Source organism: Hemiscyllium ocellatum, chromosome 19 (genome assembly GCF_020745735.1).
Source record: "Hemiscyllium ocellatum isolate sHemOce1 chromosome 19, sHemOce1.pat.X.cur, whole genome shotgun sequence".
NCBI lineage: Eukaryota > Metazoa > Chordata > Chondrichthyes > Orectolobiformes > Hemiscylliidae > Hemiscyllium > Hemiscyllium ocellatum.
Genome location: NC_083419.1, coordinates 43,633,465 through 43,649,501, shown reverse-complemented (window position 1 = coordinate 43,649,501; position 16,037 = coordinate 43,633,465). Strand labels below are relative to the sequence as shown.

General features: G+C 37.7%; 1 protein-coding gene across 1 annotated transcript in view; it reads right to left on the bottom strand.

Moving 5' to 3' along the window:
- Window positions 1–10,136: 10,136 nt before the first annotated feature.
- LOC132824737 (bcl-2 homologous antagonist/killer-like) overlaps window positions 10,137–16,037 on the bottom strand; it is a 54,231-nt gene continuing 48,330 nt past the window's right edge. The window contains exons 6-7 of the mRNA XM_060839418.1: window positions 15,551–15,731; window positions 10,137–13,096 (exon numbers count right to left, since the gene is read on the bottom strand). Coding sequence (XP_060695401.1) covers window positions 12,989–13,096; window positions 15,551–15,731 — 289 coding nt within the window. The 3' untranslated portion in view covers window positions 10,137–12,988. The remainder of the gene's footprint in view (window positions 13,097–15,550; window positions 15,732–16,037) is intronic.

Genomic DNA, 16,037 nt, shown 5'->3' with positions numbered 1-16,037 from the left:
TCTGGGGTGGAGAATTCCATTGTTTCACAGTGATTTGACTGAAGAAATTCATCCACATCTCAATTTTAAATAATCAGCCCCTTATCCCGAGTCTGCATTCCTCAGATTGAGACTCCAGCAAGAGAGAGACAGCCTTTCAGCATTTATCCTGTCAATTTCTCTCAGAATCTTTTTCAGGGAGATTTCTTCTCATTCTTCTGAACTCTAAAGAAGATTAGCCCAATCTGCACAACCTCTCATTGTTGGTCAATCTTCTCAGCACTAAAGCTTCACAGCACTACCTCCATGGTAAACATATCTTTCCTTGGATAAGGAGACCAAAACTGTGCATAGCACCAGGTGTGGTGTCATCAAAGACATGTATTATAGTTTAAAACATGTTTGCCCGTAAATTCCAAATTCTTTGTAGTAAAGTAAATGTATCATTTGCCTTCCTAATTGCTTCCTGGAACTGTATGCTTACTCTTTATGTTTCCTGTACAAATACACCCTTTATCACTTAGGGCAGCAGATGCATGAGAACACTACCGCCTGCAAGTTTCCCGCCAGGTTACACAACATCCTATCTCGATTCCTTCACTGTCATTGGGGGAAATTCTTGGGAGTTCTCTTCCCAACAGCACAATGAGTGGGACTGCAAAAATTTAAGAAGGATACTCATCACAGCATTTTCAGGATAATTAAAGGCAGGGCAATAAATGCTGGCCTAGCCAGTGATGAACACAACCATGAACCATAAAAAAAGTCTGACCGAACATCAATAATTAAAAGTTCACACAGAGAATGTAGTGAAACTCAGCAGGTCTGGCAGCATCTGTGGGGACAGAAACAGAGCTAATGTTTTGAGTCATGCATGAATCTTGTTAATTTTACAAATTACTTGACTCTTTTCAAGGGAGATGCAGAGTTAACTTTTTGAGTCTGATATTATGTCTTCAGTCTGAACTTTTATTCAAATATTTAGAGGTTTCTTACCATTTAAACATATCTCACCTCACACAGTGGCAATAATCCTACAGCCAAAAAAGATCTCTGATTCAATCTATCACTCAAATTTGAACTCCAGAGGAGTTGCAATAACTATATATTTAATAAGTATTCTAGGTTAAGAAAAGGAAAACTGAGTTCATACTTTTAATCACAATTGATAGTTCATATATGGTGAGAGACCTGTTATCCTAGATACAAGAACATTATGGTGCTGAAAAGCATCTTGATATTCCAGTCAACAAAACTTCGAACTGATTGTGTGTGGTTTTACTGTCTTCCCACAGAGCACCTGTGCAGACATTGAAACCAGATCCTGTACCAGAATTTCGGAGTGTCGAGGTTGCCTTGGACTCTACACATGCAACATCGCAATGGCAAAGTGTGAACTCAAAGGTGTTTCGAAAAAGACAGGTAAAGTACTTTTCAAGCAGGATCCAAGAATTCTCCATTCTCATAGGTGAGTCCATCAAATTAGCATCTTACTGAAGAATATAGAAAGTGTAGTGAAGAAATGTGAAATGACCTGAGGGACAGCTAAACGGAAATATGAGAAAGGTTGGTATTTTTAATGATATATAGTCTATCCCTCCCATATTTTAAGAATCATAGATGTACATCTACAGAGATGCAAAGCTTCAGCAAAATCTAAGTGTCAGCAGAGCTCAGAGATTCTAAGTTGCTCAATGAGCTTCTTTAATGAGAAAGTTTGATTTCCAAGTAATGGTCGGTTAGCTGATCTCTGCAGGTTTATGTGTGAAGAGTATAATTAGCCACAATGTTTCCAAATTAACCTTGGGAAGGAAATAAATATCAGCAAGGATACACACACCTAAATGTGATCCTGGCTTGAAGAATATTAGTGTAGATATGTCGTAAAGGTAGAATGCTTTAGTCTGTGAGTCATCCCACTGCCTGATAGTCTGTTGTCACTCATTGTCAAGGCTCACTTATAATAGCTGCATGGTGACCAAATTTTGATCCAGCTGATGTTATTACTGAAGATGTCAGATTCCAGGCTGAAATCTAGCTTCATAGATTTCTTTTTTGTTTTATCGAGGTGGTCTCTCACTGAAACGTAAACATGCAATTTTGTAAAAACTGGAAGAACTTATTTTTACAATAGGTATTAACCATGAAACAGAAGTTTATCATACATAAGAAATGAAGGTAAAATGGAAAAAATCAATATGGCATGTTTAAAGACTTTGAAACACAATAAAAATGCAAATCAATGAATCTCAACACCATCTTATTACAGTATTCAAATACCAGAGAGAATGCCCTATTCTATCCCACACAGATTTTGACATAGCTGTGATTTCATTTCCTGATCATGATAATCTGGTAGTCTCTCCTTGTTCTTCATATAACTGAGTCTAGATGTTTTTCGTCAGAACATAACCCATCTAAGGTTTTAAACTCTTTTGATTTTCAACTAGTGGGCAGCACAGTGGCACAGCAGTTAGCACTGCTGCCTCACAGCACCAGAGACCTGGGTTCAATTCCCGCCTCAGGCAATTGACTGTGTAGAGTTTGCACATTCTCCTTGTGTCAGCGTGGGTTTCCTCCGGGTGGTCCAAAAACATGCAGCTTAGGTGAATTGCCATGCTAAATTGCCCATAGTGTTAGGTGAATGGGTCTGGGTGGGTTGCTCTTCAGAAGGTTGGTGAGGACTTGTTGGGCCGAAGGGCCTGTTTCCACACTGTAAGTAATCTAATCTTTACACAGAGGTAACTTATTTTTAACACTTCAAAACTGTCTTCTCGCTTCTCATAAGCATCTGCTTTGTACATTCAACTACAGCCGGTTCTGCAGCACTTTTCAAACTGAAACTAAAATAACTTTCTTTTTCACAAGTTATGGGTGTTATCTCTAAGCCGAAACAAAATTCCAGAATCTTAATGCACTACCCTGTTTACTTTGTTCACTCATAACTTTACCAATATAAACAAATTCCCATTAGCCTCCGAAACTACCTCACTCAAACTATTTTTTAAAATTCCCATGGCCAAAGAAATATTTACAAGTTAACCAATAAACCCCCTTCAGATACCCATTTACCACTAGTTCAAATTCAAAAATCCAAACTCAATATTAAATAATATTAAACTATACATAAATCACACCTTACAGCATACCATGCATAGTTTAACTAGATCTTTCTTCCTCTCTCTGCCAGATGGATTTATTCAGAACGTCCTGCAAAACTGGACAGCTGAAATGTCTGAATGAGCTTCAACAATTCAATTTAAGATGATGTTTGGTCTAGGGAAAGAAATTGAATGAGTTGTTTGTAAGACATTGCTGCAATGTTTACATTGATAATATTAAATCTACGCTTCTCATCTTTAACTTTGAAAGACAGCCAAAAAAAATTAAACTCATGTTATGGAGCTTACATGTAATTAGCTATGCCTGAATTAATGGCCCTGCAAAAGGATATTTTTATTAGTTACAGTACAGTGCAAAATATATTTAGCTGTACATTTTCAAAATTGAGGGTCTTAACACTTTGTATTGAACATGTATCTGTTTAAATGCACAAAATAAAAAAATGCAGCCATTTTCCTGTGTTGGATTGTGGAATGTCTGCAGTTTGTCATACAGAGAATAATAAAGATCTGGAAGGACAAGTGAAACTATTGTTAGAAAGCATGGAATGAGAGAAGGTAATTGAGACAATCAACTCTACTTCTTCTAGAGAATAAATACAATCTGCTCCCATTTAAGGATTCGTGCCAACTTAAATCAGTAAGCTTTTTGAGGTTGTTTGAGCTGCACTCATCCAAGCAAGTGGGCAATATTCCATCACACTCCTGACGTGTGCCTTGTAGGTGGTGGACTGGCTCTAGGCGGGGGAGGGGGGGTGTCAGGAGACGTGTTACTCACTGCAGGACTCCTAGCCTCTGACCAACTCTTGTAGCCACTTTATTTATATGATGAGTCTAGTTGAGTTTCTGGTCAATTGTAACCTCCAGGATGTTGATATTGGGGGAATTCAGTGATGATAATTGAATGTCAAGGAGTTGTAGTTAGATTATCTCTCATTGCCTGACATTTGTGGGGTGCAAATGTTACTTGTCACCTTTCAGCAAAAGACTGTCTCTTGGAATTAAAATGGGTCAATATCCAGGAATTCCCACAGGCTTTTTGGAAAAGTTAAGGGCACTTGTCTATGAATCCCAAGGTGGCACAGTTGGAGACCATATATGAAGAGAACGTGAGATACCTGGACACTATAGGGATTGCTGTGCCCTGGTTCAATACTTGGAATTACCAATATGAATTGTCTGGAAGAGGTCCACACAGAAACCTTAGCGATCCAAAAAGCCCCATTAATAGTCTAAGTGATCACCAATAACACTGATGTGATATTTTTCAAAAATGATGCTGCAGGACTGGTTACTGCTTACTTGCTCTGGCCAACCATCAAGGCAGTAAATGCACTTTCTTCATTACTTCTTCCTTGTTGGTGCAGATACATATTGCGCAGTTAAGTCTAGGAGAGCTTGATATCTTGGACAAAATGTTCATCCTTTTTACTAAGCTTTCGTTGGGGACTGGGAAGACTATCCTTGATACAGCTTCATCAGCAGATTGACAATTTCTTTGCACATACTCTATACTGTAATAATGTCATACTGCATCAGCCACTATCAACAGGGTACTGGATTCCTGCTTGCAACTTTGGCTGACTGGCAAATCTCATTTGTATTCAATAAAATTACCAGTGGTCTTGTCAGCAGTTTCAATCTTAAATGGTGGGCTCAAGATGTGGTGAGGAAATTTCTCACACATCCACATTGCTGTGAATGCTTCTTTCTCTATTGTTGGTTAATTTCTGTGACAGCCCTTGAGCATGTCAGATAAGTCTTCTTCTCCTATTACACTGAATATGCAGTAAGACTACTCCCAGAGCTGTGGACGATGCCTCTACTGTTACAATATTATCATGTGCCAGGACCTCTGAAGACATTTTCTTGATCCATTCGAATGATTGCATTCGATGCCATTTACATTGGAATTTCAGAGGTAGAATTCTCTCCTGCCACGTGGTTCGATTCCTAGCCAATGCATGGTGTCCCTTTCTACCTGTTCTTCCCAAGTGCTTCCTGAGTCTGAGGTCAGCTCCACCACCGAGTTTTTTTAAACTTCTTTAGGGTGGTATGATGGCTCAGTGGTTAGCACTGCTGCCTCACAGCATCAAGGACTTAGGTTTCATTCCAGCCTCAGGCAACTGCCTGTATGGAGTTTGCACATTCTCCCTGTGTCTGTGTGGGTTTCCTCCAGTTATTCTGGTTTCTTCCCATAGTCCAGCCGAGCTAAATTGCCCATAGTGTTCAAGGACGTGCAGATTAGGTGCATTAGTCAGGGGAAATGTAGAATAATAGAGTAGGGGAATGGGCCTGGGTGGGATACTCTTTAGAGGGTCGGTGAGGACCTGTTGGGCCGAAGAGCCTGTTTTAATACTGTAGGGATTCTGATTCTAATTCTAATTGTTATTGATGCATAGTCCAGCACCATATTGTTTCATCAGATGTTCACCTGTTTGTGAATTTAGCTAGCTAGGACATCTTTTGGAGGGTCAGTGTGGACTGAATGGGCTGAGAGTCCTACTTAGACACTGTAGGGCAATGATGATTCTATTAGAGGAGGTAGTGGCACAATGGTAATGTCCCTGGGCTAGCAAACCAGAAGTCTAGGCTAATGTCCTGCAGACATGAATTCAAATTCAATTAAATTTTTAAAAATCTAGAATTAAAAATGCTATCTTAATGGTGATTGTTTCATTGTTGATGGTCATAAAAAAGCATCTGACTAACATATGTCTTCAAGGGAAGAATATTTGCCATCCTTACCCAGTCTGGCTTACATGTGACTCCAAGTGGGCTACAAGGAGAAAAGTGGCTGAGGCAGCTGACCAAATTATTGACAAAGAAATCCATAAACCTTTTACAACTCTCGCAAATTAACAATGTAACTATCAGTCAGTCCAACAGTATGAAAAATACATTCGGAATTAACACCACTCTTCCAAAGAGATATGTGTTTTTGTAGCATATGAGGTATACTTGCCCCAAATAATGTGGAGATCGGCTGGCACCAAAGTGACTAAACATAGATCACACTAGTAATATAGAAAATAGAAGTAGGGTTGGCCATTTGGCCCCTCCATTCAAATGGATCATGACTGATTTTCAACCTTAACACGCTTCTCTTGATTTATCCCCAAATCCCTTGACATCTTTCATATTGAGAAATCTCTGTCAAAAATGTAGTCAAATGACTGAATCTTCACCTTCCTCTGGAGTACAGAATTCCAAATATTTACCAGTGAGGAAATTCCTCAGCTCAGCCCTAAATGGCCTACCCCACATTCTGAGATGGTTTCCCCTCATTGAAGATATCCTTCCTCAGCAGGTTACTCTGTCAAGCCCTGTATGATTTTTGTTTATCGCATTTTTCTAGATTGTTTAGCCCCTCTTTTCTCAATCTCTCCTCACTGAATAATCCTGTCAACCCAGGGATTGAAGTGGTGGACCTCATTGCATTCCCTCAATGAGAAGTATCTCCTTCCTTTGGTAAGTTGACAATCAAGGTATGGTCTCACAAAAAAATTTGTATAAATGCAGCAAGATCTCTTCACTTTAGCACTTAAATCCTCTTGCAATGAAGGCAAAGATATCTTTTCCCTTCCCATTTTCTTACTCAAATCTAATTTTTATTATAGCTGCACATTTTTAATGATATTAAAAGTTTGAGATGAACTGCAGCCTGAAGTGGAGGTGGTGAAGGTGGGAAGAGATCAAAAATCCAGTTATGGGGCTCCTACTACCATCAGTCATCACCCGGAATTAACTATGGATTACCCAAAGATTGGGAGTCCTGGTTTCTATTGCTGTATTCACACCTTTGAATAATAATGATAATAATGATAGTGCATTTAAGGAGAGGTGACAGTCTAATGGTATTATTGCTGGATTATTAATCCAGAGGCCCAGGTTCAAATTCCATTACAGCAGATGGTGGAATTTGAATTCATTAAACATCTGGAATTAAGAATCTAAAGATGATGATGAATCCATTGCTGATTGTCAGGAAAAAAACATTCATCTGGTTCACTAATGGCCTTGAGGAAAGGAAACTGCCATCCTTACCTGGTTTAGCCTACATGCAACTCCACAGCAATGTGGTTGACTTTTAATTGTCCTCTGGGCAATTAGGGATGGAAAATAAATGCTCACCCAGGCAGCAACATCCTTATGCCATGAAGGAATAAAATAAATTAATTTGCCAAGTAACCTCCTTAATTCAACTACCACACAGCCCCAACAGTTCCATGTGACTCCATTAAAATCATAAGTGGGAAAATGCTAGGATTTGTAATAGGACCCAGGGTATTCAACTGAAGGTACTTCATAGGGTTCACCTTGCACCAGAACGGCTTGTAAAATTCAAGACAGGAGTTCACCAATGTGCCCCACATGCAAAATGGAGGTAGGTACTCTTACTCATTGCTTGTGGTCATCCCACAAGATCTGCAGGTATTGGGATGACAGAGCGAGTGCTTTAGTAAAGGTTCTGGGAACTGAGGTTAGGTTGGATCCGGTATCCCTCCTTCTGGGTCTCCCAAATCTTCCCTCCTTGGACACGTATGGGAAGAAATTGTTTAGCAGTCTTTCTTTTTGCGCGAACAAGAGAATTTTAATGAGCTGGGTGTGGGAGAATCCCCCAGGACTCTCAAGTTGGCATAGGATAGTCATGGAACACATACCCTAGACTTCCTTTTGAGTGTGGTGCACCAGAAAACGGAATTGTTTTACAGAACATGGCAGTCCTTTTTGAATTATATTGATGTAGATACATTGGCTATATTACTCAGGACCTTTGTTTATCCGTGAGGACTGCGCTGGTTTGGGTGCCCCTGGGAGGAAGAGTCCTGAACAAATACGGGTCTATTTACTATTGCTCCCAGTGGTGGAGAGCTGTGATGAGATTGCACTGAGTGCAGTAATTTAACTGAATATCATTTGTTACCTTGTTATAACTTGGTTTAATTTTATTTTGTCCATTTATTTTTTTCTTCTTTCTCCTTGGTTATTTATTGAACTGTAGTTTTTACAATTTTTTTTTGTTTTTTCTGTAATTTTGTAAAAAACCTAAAATCTTATTTTCAATAAAAACATTTATATATAAAAAAAGTGGGAGTGTTGGGTTGGCACTAGAACTTAGATTTATTTACACTTTAAGGTCTGACCAGATTCCACCCCACACATCTTGCGATTTAAAATCACCCCAATTATTTTCTTCATTTAGCATTACCTACTGGTTTGCATTCTATAAGAGATAATATAATGACTGCATAAAGTCAGCAATTTTCAACTACAACAGAGATTTGTTTTTGAAGGAGAACATTTTCTTCCTATATTGAAAAAAATCATGACTAAATTGCCTATTTTGATGTAGCATGAAGAGCTTTTATATATTAAATTTTGGCAGGTGGTACATGGGATAGCAGATTCTAGTAGGACTGTACTCTATCAATTCCAATGTCTATTTTCTCTAAATTCAAATACACACCCATAAACGTATTATTAATTTGTAATTTTACATTTTATCTAACTGTACAACTTTCTGCGAGAACAATTTTGTTGATTTACAGGTGGTAATACTCCACCTATTAGATGAAGGCTCCAGATCAGTATTATTTGAATTGAGAAGCAAGCACATATTGCTTACATTGGAATATTGCATACAGTTCTGGTCACCACACTACCAGAAGAATGTGGATGCTTTGGACAGGATACAGAAAAGCTTCACCAAGATGTTGCCTGGTATGGGAGATTTTAGCTAAGAAGAAAGGTTGGATAGACTGTGTTTGTTTTCTCTGGAACGCAGGAGGTTAAGGGACAGTGTGATAGAAGTTTATAATATTATGAATGACATGGATAGAGTGGAAAGTATGAGGTTTTTCCAGAGTGGAGGGGTCAATTACTAGGGGATACAGGTTCAAGATATGGGGAAGGGGATCTTAAAAGAGATGAGCAAGGTGGTGAGTGCCTGGAACGTGCTGCCAGAGGTGATAGTGGAAGCAGGCACAATAGCAGCATTCAAGAAACACTTGGACAAATACATAAATAAGAAGGGAATACATATGTACGGATCTTCTAAGTGGGGACAGTTTCAATACAGAATGGCAAAATGTGTTGGCACAGGCTTGAATGGGTGAAGGCCCTGTTCCTGTGCTGCTTTGTTCTTTGTTCAAAGATACTATTTCAAGTCTACTCTCAGATATTCATCCCAACCAACATAAGCAACTTTTCTATGCCTGTGCCTGAGTTCGGACTACGATAGAAATGTGACGTGAGATGTATGAGAGTCAGTGCATCTGAATGCCATAATCCTTTAATTTACATTAACTGAAAGAACAGCACATTCCAATAGTAGATATAACTGTTTCTGTTATCAGGAGCTTAAAAGAAAGGAACAGAAATGGAGGAGTTGATCTGACTGACCAATAGAGATCCAGGAATAGAAATGTATTTTGTACAACACATGAATCAAAACCAAAGTTTGGAAATCACTTTACTAACATTGCAATTTCTGAGCTCAGGATACTAAAGCTGGGCGCACCTGAAACTGCCATGTAAAAGATTATTGCAATAGAGGGTTGCAGAAAGACAATAGAGAGATTATATTGATTTTATAAAAGATCTATTAATTCAACATTGCTAATGTACTTCTCCATTTGACTTTAATTTTTGATTATTTTTCCAAAAGTCAACTTACTTGAATGAGTAAACATATAGGAACTGTGATTCATTGATTTGTGCAACTGTTAAGATGCTATGAATTGGTCAATAATGCAGTTTGAACAAGCTAAATTTTAAATTTAAGGCAAATTTCCAGTCTATCAGATGTTGACTTGTCAGGAAAGGTTTGAAGGTTCATCTGATATTGTGACCCTTAACAAGTTCCTGTATTTCCAACTAAGGTGCACTTACAAAACTGTTATGTTGGAAATAGTGGACAGAAATAGCAGATGCAGGTGTTTAGAAGCATATTATAAAATAGTAGATAAAATCAATAAAACAACTTACATACTCTGACCATGATGCGATTTTCATTACAAAATGGATGACAAATTATACATTCTTCAAGATCATAAGCTTTAATGTTAAAACAAAGTCAAATTGAAAAAGAGATATCAGCCAGATGGTACATTGGTGATATGACTAACCAATGTGCGTTTGGGAAATAAGTCATTACATTTATAGAAAATAGACAATTACAACAAACAATTTCCACTTGAGAAAAGCTTTTTTTGGACATTAGAAATTCCAGTTATTGAGGAAAAATATTCAAAATGTTGCGGGGGAAATGATAATACAATGCTATCTGGTGGCCGGATTGTGCAACTACATGGTAGCAGGCTCCCTTTGGTTATCTCATTCAAAATATGAAAATCTAAAGGCTAGCCAAAAAGTGTGACAACAGAGTGTAAAGTAAATTTTCCATAGACAGGGTATGCATGTATATAAACATCTTTGTTAAGATGTAAATAGGTAAGTGATAGATAAATGACACAGCTTACAAACTATTACACTTTCAATATTGTATAAAAGAAAATATTGAGGTGACTTGGGTCAACTGGCTGAATAGTTATTTGTGATGCAGAGTGGCACTAACAATATAGATTCAATTCTTGTTCCAGGCGAGGTCACCATAAAAGGCTCTGTCTTCTCAATCTCATCCCTCTCCTGAAGCAAGGTGGTTCTCAAATTCAACTCACCAACAGTTGTCTTTCTCGAAAGAGAGTGGTCCTCTAGGACTAGGGAAACCTTCATTTTATTTCATCAAGGAACTTAGAATATTTAAGATGCATCAGCGATCTTCAGAACCAAGTTCAGTAATCACCACGTCAATTGTTGTTTTTTAAAAGACATAGACAGGATTTCACTGAAAGTTTAAAAAGTAGAGAGAGCAGATGAGAGAAGCCAATGTGCAATGTTGGCATTTTAAAAGCCTGGAGATTCTAAGAGGAAGGGAAGCTTAGCTTGTAGCTTGCATCCTGATGTTCTCTCACTTGACTTCATTACTCATTCATCTTGTATGAAATGCTAAGCAAAATAAGTAGATTTCAGGAGGTGAGGCGGAAAGAGATGGTGTTCAGTGGGAGAGTGAAAATTTAGTACAACAAAACAATACATAACATCACAACAGAATTTTTTTTACTTATAGGGCTCACAAAAAACATCAACTAAAATACTATAACCCTACCACACTTAAGCAAACACTATTCCAAGTTATCTTTACAATAATGCTGCTTGTTTTTGTTGTATATGGATTCCTTGGCTGGTTTTCTTTGTTTTGACCCATAGCTGATTTTAATAGTTGCATTTGTATTCTCTCAAATATCCATTATTTTACACAGCCATAGGGTTAAACAGTTCAAATTTGCAATGAGAGATTGCGTTAACCAAGCTGATTTCAAGTCTCTAAGTTTTTTTTTCTAGCTTTTCTCTGGTGAAATCAGATTGTGTGATATTAGTGCGTGATAATCATCCTGATTTTACCTCAAGATCTATGTGTGAGGACCAAGCATAAAGCATATTTTGTAGCTTAAGGGGGAACCTGGAGAGATTATATCTCTTGAACTTCAATTACCTAATCAAGATTGGACTCCAGGTCAAACCTGGTAGGAATGATTAAGTAGACAATCAATGATCAGTGTGATTTAGAATGGCAGGAGACAGCTGCTGGGGACACAAGGAAGCAGCTCCCTGCAATAAGTAGTGATGGGAAGGAAGTCTGGCACAGATGGACCAACGGTTCCTTGGAGTCTTGGTTCCTGATCCACAAGGAAAATATTACATTTCCTTTTCTTACACCCCTATCATCTGGCCCTACTGCTGCCTAGCAACCAGCTTTTACTGCGAGGTTTATCTTTAAGTCCAGCCTGGAGTTAAAACCACATTCTATTTATATCACAGAATCCCAAATTTTGCATATTCATGAGTTCCTTGGCTGCCTGCAACCAGTTACCACACTCAGAAGTTAAAATGATGATTATTGGGACCATGATTCTAACTCTTTTCCTAATGTGTGTATACTTAACCCATGGGAATTGGAGCTGCTCAAGATGTCAACTCATCACCATCTTTGAATGAATGGGCAATAAATGCTCAACAACTTTAAAAAAGGGAGATTAGATTCTGTCCTTATCTCAAACCACACCAGTATTGTTCTCATTGGTTAATGGATTTAAAAACTGGCTTTAATTTGTTTGAATGGCATAAAACGGAAAGTGCTGGAGAAACTCAGTAAGTTGATCAATGTCTGTACAGAAAGAAACAAAGTTAACATTTTGAGTGCAAAGATTGTATTATGTGTCTCTCTTCACAGATGCTGCCAGACCTGTTCAGTTTCTTCAACACTTTCTGCTTTTATTTCAGATTTCGAGCATCTGAGGTGTCTTGCTTTTATTTTTTATGGTATACCCTACTGGATGGATGTATTGATCCAAACAAGTTAATACCTGCATCAAATGGGCAGATCATGTTACATCAATACCAAACAAGAAAATTTCACTAAATAAAAGTTCTGACTAGAAATGATGACCATTCTTTTTATACTTATGTAATAATAGCTCTTTTTCATAGTATAGTTCAAGACAGTGTTGCCAGGATCATCACAATAATTTTGTACAATATAAGAAAAACTATAGCAAATATCCCAAAGGCAATCAACCTAGACAGTTATCAGCAACAGTCATATATTCAATTACATCATTATATTATTAAAGTTTAGAAAATGTAAGAGTGGCCCAGCACTTTTCCCAAAAAAAACTTAAATATCCAAAGCAAAAATATTTGAAAAACATTATTTCTAATATTCAAACTTGATAATAAAAAATATCCACCACCAGGGTGAAGTAATCAGCAGATATGCTGCTTGGTCTAAGACCAGCTTTGACGATCCAGCACAGCACATGGAACTATTCATGGTTTACAAATCTTTGGGCAACCACCACACCCAGCATGACAGCCACTAGAATTCCAAACAGCCACTTCAGGTTGGCATTCTCAACGGACAAGGCAGTGGTCTGTAAAACAAGAGAGAAAGAGAAACAATCTACAGTCACCAAAGCATCTGCTACAAGCCACAGCCTCTGGTGTTAGGATTATGCAGCAGGTGTTAATAAAACACCAGTGAGCAATTGCTCTACTTAAATTTCAGTATGGTTTCTAGTTAAACAGGGAAGGAGCGAATGTTTGATCTGGTTTTTGGAAAGGAAAGAAATATGAGCAGGTAATGCAAACAATGTGAGAATATTAGCAAAGAGTGGTCATAACACAAATCGTAAACACAGATATAAATATTAAAAAGTAGATGGAATAATCAGATGGAATGGCATTTGATAGTTTTTAAAAAAAGCTAATCTCAACAAGTTGAAACAGAATAAGTTCAGGAAAATTTGAAAGAAAAATTAAGTCTGTTAGGACATGAAATGCTGCATTTACGGTAAAGATTGCAGAAATTGACGATGAAGGAAGCTGTAATTTATTGCAAAGGCAAAAGTCCTTTCTGTAAAGGCTTCGTGGGAAAAGGATTTGATTATTTATCTAATTGTTATTTGTTATGTCTTTAGTGTGAGCCACTAGCCAAATAGCAACAGAGACTGCTGCATGTCTCCGTAACAGTGACTAAATTTCATTGGCTGTCAGGTACTTTGGAATGTCCAAAGGCTATGAGAGGTGCAAGTTCTTTTTTCTTTCTGTGATAATAGCATGAAAAAAAAGGTATGTGACTAGTAAACCAGTAAAATTCGCTTTTATTATACAAAAGAAATTGCAATTTTTTGCCTCTGTTAATCATATTAAAATGTTTAAACCCTGTAGTTTATTTGGAAACCTGTTGGACTATAACTTGGAGTTGTGTGATTTTTAACTTTATCCACCCCAGTTCAACACCGGCTCCTCCAAATCATGACTGTAATTAGAGGCAGGGTTCATTTCAACTTTGTATTCTACTATCATTTTACTGCAGAAATGCCTTATATAATGTACACACATACACAAAGTCTGGATGCAGGGTACATTAGGAGACAGTGAGGACTGCAGATGCTGGAGAAGTCAGAGTCGATAAAGTGAAACACTGGAAAAAGTACCGCAGGTCAGACAGCATCTGAGCAACAAGACAGTCAATGTTCCGAGCTTAACCCTTCACCAGGACTGGGGTTTGGAGCAAGCCCATGTAGTGTACATTGCCAAGCTGTTTACTTGACACAGCATTTAATGTAATAATGGTGATCAAAATTTAAAGAAGTACAGGATCATAAACACACTAATAAAACAGAATCACAGTAGAAATGGAGCTAATTTCCATTGACACCTCAGAGTAGCACATTGTGAACTGTGGGAAAGGGATTCAAAAATTTAATAACTGAATAGGCCTCAGGATTTCAAACATTAGTATCCACAACATAACTGTTAGTATTACACTTACGTACAAATGCTGCTAAAACAGTAGAGGCTTCTCTTTTCATGTGCTGAATTACACTTATTCAATATTGATTAAATAACTTCCATGTCAATTTGTTTTGACAAAATAAAGAATATTTCAGTTCTTGTAGAGTCATAAGTCAAACTCGTCCATGATGACCAGATATCTGAGATAAATCTAATCCCATTTGCCACACTTGGCCCATATCTCTCTAAACCCTTCCTATTCATATACCCATCCAGATGCCTTTTAAATGTTGCAATTGTACCAGCCTCCACCACTTCCTCTGGCAGCTCATTCCATACACATACCACCCTCTGTGTGAAAACATTACCCCTTAGGTCCCTTTTAAAGCCTTCCCCTCTCACCTTAAACCTATGCCCTCTAGTTCTTGACTCCTCCAGTCCAGGGAAAAGACTTTGTCTATTTACCCTATCCATGCCCCTCATGATTTTATAAACCTCAATAAGGTCACCCCTCAGCCTCCCACACTCTAGAGAAAATGGGGTATATTTTATTTTGCCTGCCCTTAACCATAATGGATAAGCTGGGTACAGATCACAGAGAAAGATGTTTTAATAAATGACTTGCCAGACAGCGCATAAAGTCTAATGTGAAGGTGAGTAAAATAATAGATTCTGGGAAGAAAAGCGATAATGGAAATTGTTTGAATGTGTAGTTAAGCAGAGCTCCTTTACTCTTCAAGTTTAAATCATGTAGCTTTTCCAATTCTGCTGCTTCCCTTTCAAATGCAAATCCCCCTTCTACAAATTATAAATATGAATACAAATATTCTAATATTTGAGATCACTACACCTTCAGCAATGCAAATGAAACATTTGTGTTTGGCAGGATTTCTTCAAATCCACCCCTTACAAATTCAATTAAAATTAATATTTCTTGCGTAATTTTATAACACACTGTCTTCTGGCTTTGTTTAATTCTGAATTTCTCGACTTAGAATAAAGATGAAGGGCAAAGAGTTGAAACATTTTGAACATGACATAAATCCACTCAGATCAACACATTCCCATCACACCACATATATACTTACCCAGCCACCTTGTTCAATAATCCATTGAGCAACTTGGTTCTTTGTAATAATCTTTGCAACAGATTTTGTAGCTTTGCCAAAACACCCCATAACTGCTCTCCGATAGACGTAAGTCACCATTTTGTAGCTGAGACTCAGCAGAGCAATTGTTTGGGTCCAGTTGATTCCATTGTCATATAATCTGTGTTGTAGGAATTGATACACTTTTAACACAAAAAAACTATTACATTTGATTAGTTAGCATTGCATAATCTTTTTTCAATGTTTTTTTATATCTCCTAGTTGTAAACTAACACAATATTCATTTTAAAAATATTTTCAAAGTTTACTTTAATCTTTCATGTTCCTTCCTTTCATTGACCAGATACTTTTATTCTTTCCCTCAGTCTCCCCATTCCTTACTTGTTCTGAGAGGATAGCTACAGGTTCAATTGATCACCTTCTCTGCAGTCAGTTCTCAAACAAAAGACTAGATAAATGTTACCAT